The sequence below is a fragment of the Balearica regulorum genome, chromosome 8 (genome assembly GCF_011004875.1).
Source record: "Balearica regulorum gibbericeps isolate bBalReg1 chromosome 8, bBalReg1.pri, whole genome shotgun sequence".
In the NCBI taxonomy this organism is placed as follows: Eukaryota; Metazoa; Chordata; class Aves; order Gruiformes; family Gruidae; genus Balearica; species Balearica regulorum.
This window is the reverse complement of record NC_046191.1, coordinates 28769046-28775236: the sequence shown is the minus strand read 5'-3', so window position 1 is coordinate 28775236 and position 6191 is coordinate 28769046. Positions and strand designations below refer to the sequence as shown.

Below are 6191 nucleotides of genomic sequence, written 5' to 3'. Positions count from 1 at the left end.
CTGGACTCTGCTGTAATTTATAATACTGTTAGTAACTCCCAGATATGTCTTACTTTTCAGATGATTCCTTTGTGCAGAATCTGCAGTTCTAAGCCTTTTTCCTGCTACTCTTGACATGGCATCTAATTAAATGTTCCCACATCTTACCTGCAGTTTGTTTTCATCCAATCCTGTATTGCTGATATATACTATAGGATACATTAGGACTTTGCCATTGCCTTAAACACCACAGGACCAAACCTGTTCCCTGGTCTCTTGACCAGTATTTTGTTTTATTTTCCATTGCTCTTTAGGCTTCTCAACTTATCTGCATTTATGGAAATCAAGGGGAGGGTATGGTTGACTTACAGTTCTTCACCAATGATCTAAATCTTTGATTTACTCCACTTACTTTGAAAAATCAGTATTTGTGTTCCACACAAGTAACGATCAAGATCTTTTGTGTTCCTGTAAGATCCTTGCCTATAGCAGACTGATGGCAATGTCAAATTCTGACAATACTTGTTTCATTCTGATTCCCTTGGACTACTTTTATTCCCCATGAGTATGATGCTTTTTCCTTTTTTTATGCCAATAATTACCTTACAGATAACTACCTCTCAGCCAGACCCAATACACCGAGGCAGTCTCTGAATTTAACTTATGTGACCTGTTTCCTCCTGTTGTGGCAGGATGTTGCCTTTCATTTGTTACTTGCTACAATTTCACTTTTTTTGTTTCCTGCCAGTCTTCTCTTGAATGCTGTTGTGGATTTCAAGGCAGTACCTCTTGTTCTAATGCCTACACTGTTGACTTGCAGTCTTCAAGAGCTATTTGTATAAAAATCCTGGTTCTTCCCTTTGCTGTGTGTGGTTCCTACTGCACTTATCTACCAGTATCTTGTGGTGTCTAGTGGCTTTCTTTCCAATGTGTATGTGACTCAAAGTACAAACAATATGAAATTTGAGAGGCTTTAGTCCAATTTCTATTACAAAAAATCCTCCTGTTAGTGCCTTATTACATTAATTATCCATCTTATGTCACCCTTCTGTATCTTTATTTTGATTGGTTGGGCAGAAAAGGATTTCTTCTTGTCCTCGGACCTTTCAGTCCATTCCTCATTAGAAGAGTCCCAAGTATCCCCATTCCAATAATCACCTGGGAACAGGATCTCTTGAACCTGGCACCTGTTTGCCTCTACATGCAGCCTGGACTTTCTCCTCCAGCACCTCTGAGCTTTTGCATCTGCTGTTTGTGCTTCTTTTTCTTCTCTCATGCAATAGTTGTCTGGCTGTACCACTTCAAATGCCATGATAACATTGATTGTAGGTTTGATTTTTCTTAACAAGATTTTGATTTCAGAACATGATTAAATGCCTGTGTACCTAGTAACCAAGAATAGCATGCAAGTCAATAATTTGCAAATAGGGCACTTCCCACTGCAATTTTCCTCATGGGTTTTTTCCCTTAAGCCTTAGTAAAGTAACTGTAACGGATACCATTTAATTGGTGCCAGTATACAAAACTGATTTTTAATAGCCTCATTTCCCAAAACTAGCAAATAGTCTTCAAAGGGAAGTCATCAGTTAAGGAGAGTATCTGTTAAAACAAACAAGCTTTTAAATTTAGTTTCCTGAGATGTCGAGACTGATTTTAATGTTTTCCTCCACAATACTTACAGGAAAGGCATAATTTAGACCGGATTTTTACTGTGATGACTCTTTCAAAAAGTGAGGGGGTGGCATAGGTGAGAAAAGGGGTGGTGATTTGTAATGAGTTAATAAATTGAGTTACCAGATGATGTCTACCTTTGTTTCTTCACACAAGAAATTGGGCCTGATGTGAGGGTTTAAAAAATGCTCTGAGGGTCCTCTCAATTCTTGTACTTTCTTATGCAGTGTCACTTAGGGAAATGCTAATTTCTCTAGCTATTAAATAATATGTACAAGTATTACAAATGAGTGATAGATTTTTTTATTCCAGATCATGAAGAGAAGCAAGAAACTGGTCACTGGGGTGGTGATTTGGCAGGTAGAGAAAGCCTTTATGTAGATTAGGGAAAACAGTATTTGATGTTGAAACACAAACAGAACAACCAGCCTACAAAACTAAGTGTTGGATTCTGCTTCCTCTCAGGATATATATATCTGCTGACTTTTAAAAATAGTATATACATCACCTGGAATTATGGAAATCCCAATACTAATTCTGTTGATTTCACCTAAGAAAAGGATTCTTAATCCTCATCTGTAATTCTGAAATGGAAACTTAATTATACTGTGTGGGGTTTCCTGTTTTGCAAGTGTGTGATCACTTTAATTATGGCTCTAGCAGTCTTCACTTGAAAGTCCTATAAAAAAATCTAATTCTGTATCTGCATGAAAACAGAGCTATGTTTGAGCAATCCAATAATAAAATGAGGCTACTGAGTAAAGGAGTAGTATATTAAACCCAAACAGTGAGTTTGATTGTGGAATATTTTCAAGAGGAAGCATTACAGTAGAAGATTCTAAATGCTGCCTTTGCTCATCAAAAAATACTTAAGATTCTTGTTCTTAACCATATTCATTGTCAACATTTCTTACTACCTCAGGTACTGTTCTCTGAAATGGCACTAGACCTAGCAGGTGTAGAACAAGCTACTCGGTCACTATGTGAAAGCCACAATTTGTCTTATAACTGAGGTTTGAAAAATGGCAAGTGGTAGTTGCTTTGTTTCCTAGTTTTGATGAGAAAGAACTGTTAACAGTATTTTATTGATCTGCCAAAGTGAAAACTTTTTTGTTTCTCAATCTGTAGTCAGCAGCTGTCTATCATCAGTAAGTTTCAGACTTGATGCAGAAAAATTCCAAAGCGCAGTCACAGCCATGGCACAACTGACTGCTCCCGTGTGCCCCCCCCCAAATAACAACTGTGGTAGTTATCCAAGCATCCCTTTAAAACAGTCTACTTAGAATTGTTTTTGAAACAACAGTAGTTGTTAAGGCTCTTCTGTAAAGTACAGGAAATCCTCTATGATTCTATCTTAATAGCAACATGGTCAACATAGGAATCTTGCAGTTGGCTTTCATAGTCTTCAATGACGGGAACTTTATGCAATAATTAAAGTGACTTGGGTCACTGCTGTAATAAGTTTCTTTCCATCCCCTCAGACTATTGTTCTTTCTCCCCTCCACTGAGTATCTTTGCATCAGTTTACTGCAGTGGTTGACTGTTTGTGTTTCTGCAAGGGCACCCAGTAAAGCACAGCATGATGATAAGCAGTAGCTTGATATACCTGGTAGAATTGTTTAATAGCTTTTTGTCCAGTTTTAGTTATGACAGAACATGCAATGGATTTTTGTGTGAATTGCTGGTGATATCAAGCACTTGGGACCAGATTTTGTAGTTCTTTGGGTTTGTTTGCATTTTTGGTAGTTCTTTAGCAACATCACAATCTTCAGCCTAGGACACAGGAGTGACTTGTCCACGGGCTTTTCTGAATGTTTGCTGCCCTGCTCAACTGCTGGAAAGGTTGAAGTGTGACAGTGTTCAGTAGTACCCCCAACAGGTTTTGAAAATGGGCCATAGTGTATGGGCAGTTAATTTCTGGAAATTTTTTTTTAAAAAACCCATTACAGTACAGTACAGCAATCTGCTATAACAGTGCAGCTTATCTCTTTTCCTACTTGTCACCTAAAGCTCAGTTCTGTCATCCTCCAGTTTCCTGGATTGCATTTGTAGGTTTATTGGTTGGTTATTTTAAGGAAATTCTCTTGTATAGTATCTTCTGTGAACTCAGCTTCTAAACCAAATCAGTCTTAACTCATTTTTAAAAACAGTACGGCTTTTTCCAATTACTTGGTGAAATTTTCTTAATGATATGTCAAAATCTGAATCTGAAAATTCACAGACCACACTAGTACATGTTTTCTGGTATACTTTTTCAAAGGCTTGAATAATGCACTTGTGCATTACATATGGAAATATTAAACACATGTAAGATTACTAGCAGAATAGGACACAAGTGATAAATATGATCACATCCCCCTCTGGTGGCAAAGCAGCAGAGCACAGGTATGTGCAGTAGCTTCTGAAATACGTTGCTGCAGTTAAACTGTATCTGAGTTGGGAGCCTAATCCTCAAAAAACACTTTCTGCACTACATCAGGATGCTCAGTGTTTTGGGATGTTAAATGATCTCTAGTTCAGGCTGCGCACAGCAGCCGCTCTGGTGACATATGGTTCTGGCACTGCCAAAGAATGTGAGAGGGACTGGGGACAGTGACTTGCTTCATTTTTAAATACATATAAATGACAATTAATTAGCATAAACAGGTGGTCATTTAAGAACTTCATTTTTCTATGTAAAAACCAGAATCAGAGGAGTCTTTCGCTTCTAGTCAGACATCAGAATTTGTCAAACCAGAATAATTGAACAGAGAAAAAAAGCAAAGATATGAGGACTAAACCATTTTGTCTCTAAGATATTTTTGAAGGACCAGTAGTTGAATTTTCACTGGCATCTTTAAAGGCCATTTCCATAATACATCGCTGCAGTCCTTTATCAATTATTTTAACTATGCTGGTACTAAACACGTTTCTCTCCTCAATGAATTTCTCAAAGAGGTAGATACCACCACCAACCCCAAAATAATGTACTTTGCTTGCCAAATACACTCGGCCGTTCTTATGCAAGAGCTGAGCCAGTGTATCATGCAAAGCACTGTAGTAGTCAGGATTATAGATGGTCTCAGATGTGAGAATTATATCGTACTTTGAAAAGGGTTTGTTGCTGCTTAACAGGAGCTGGGTGACTTCAGACCACTCTCCAGAAAAAAATCTGCATTTGGTGAGCAGATTAGGTAAGCGCTCTGCTTTCTTCGGCCTCTTCAAAGGAGGCTTGCTTGTTTTTCTGCTTTCTCTACTGCCCATCCTATTGCCTCCGTTTATACAGTTAGCCACTGCGTTAGGCAAGGTTATTTCATCAATCACTGTGCTGTTGTAGTCCTGAAAATGGACTTTTTCGGCTTTTCCCCTTAATGCAACTATTCCCAGCAGTCCAGCCCCGCAGCCAAGATCCAATACCGTCTTGTCGGTAAACTGTATTTCAGCCTCGGCAAAGTAGTCTATGAGATCAAAGGTGCATTCCCAGACTTTCAGTCCTCCCTCATAGACTCCTGGGATGAGATCGGAGTGAGAAGAAACACTTTTAGACACGATGCCTTCTCTGTCAGCGCCATCCAAACATGTCATTTCCACTACAGACACGTTTATGTAATACAGGTCTGCTACTGTTTCCATGACTTTATTTTCCAATATTTTGTTAAGATCCTCAGGTATATTATGCTCCTTAGCAGCTTTAAAGCAGAAATTTTTCTTTGATGGTGTCTTATCTTGGTGCTTATCAGTACCCAGCCTGGAGTCTGCTACAGGATCAGCAGTTTGCTTCCTCTTTTCTGTGGATTCCTGCTTGTGTTTTGGAGAGCACAGCTGCAAGTCTGTCTTATCATGAGTGTCTGGTTCATTGCTCTCATTTTCATCAATAGAAAAATTAAATTGAAAAGCCATTTTGCAGGAATAACTGTAATAAATTAAGCTAATTTTTTATTACAGCCAGAAATGCTCACTTAAGAGCAATACTGATACAAAGATTTTTTTTTTCTTCTGTGCTTTTTGTTTTGGTGGTTGTTTGTTTTGTTGGTGGTGTTTTGTTGTGTGGTTTTTGGTTTTTTTTTACAGAGGATGTTTTTACGTAGTAGGTATGGCTGCGGGGAAGAGTGCTTTGCAGGTAGAATATCAGATGTTTTGCCAAAGAATCAGGTGAATTACTTCTGAAAATAAATAGTTTTACGTATCATTAAACTGCTAAATATTAGCACAAACGAACCGTCTAATTGTAGCATCCTGATTTTCATTAAAAAAAATAAATTTTCTAAGCCTTTAAATTTCTGAAGAGATAACGTTACAAGCGCGGTTTTTTCTGCTAAAACTCAGACTTAACGTTCTAACCCACGCAAAGCGAAGTTATTAAGGCCCAGCTTCTCTTTCCTGCTTCCCCGGTCCCGGTTTACGCACCCCGTTACCGGCCGTGCCCGTACCGAGCCCCGGTTGCCGGACGCGATCGTCCTCCACTTCTCCCACATGGAGCGGTCCCTTCTTCCGCTTCCCTCGGCGCATGCGCGCCCGCAGTGAAAAAGGGGGTGGCTGCGGCGGCCCCGCCCCTTCACCGC

At 39.1% G+C, this 6191-nt stretch overlaps 1 protein-coding gene across 2 annotated transcripts; it reads right to left on the bottom strand.

Moving 5' to 3' along the window:
* Positions 1-4239: 4239 nt before the first annotated feature.
* On the bottom strand, positions 4240-6171 carry METTL18 (methyltransferase 18, RPL3 N3(tau)-histidine). 2 transcript variants are annotated; one of them, XM_075760314.1, is made up of 2 exons: positions 6037-6125; positions 4240-5792 (listed from the first exon to the last, which is right to left on the bottom strand). In XM_075760314.1, the coding sequence occupies exon 2, from the start codon at positions 5527-5529 to the stop codon at positions 4441-4443; it is 1089 nt and encodes a 362-aa protein (XP_075616429.1). In that variant the 5' UTR covers positions 5530-5792; positions 6037-6125; the 3' UTR covers positions 4240-4440. The 2 variants fall into 2 exon arrangements, with proteins under 2 accessions (XP_075616429.1, XP_075616428.1); XM_075760313.1 differs by having other exon boundaries at positions 4378-5792; positions 6060-6171.
* Between the last annotated feature and the right edge of the window lie 20 nt (positions 6172-6191).

Bases quoted from the DNA above. Each gene is read 5' to 3' on its own strand.
- METTL18 (XM_075760313.1), bottom strand. From the start codon at position 5,529: ATGGCTTTTCAATTTAATTTTTCTATTGATGAAAATGAGAGCAATGAA.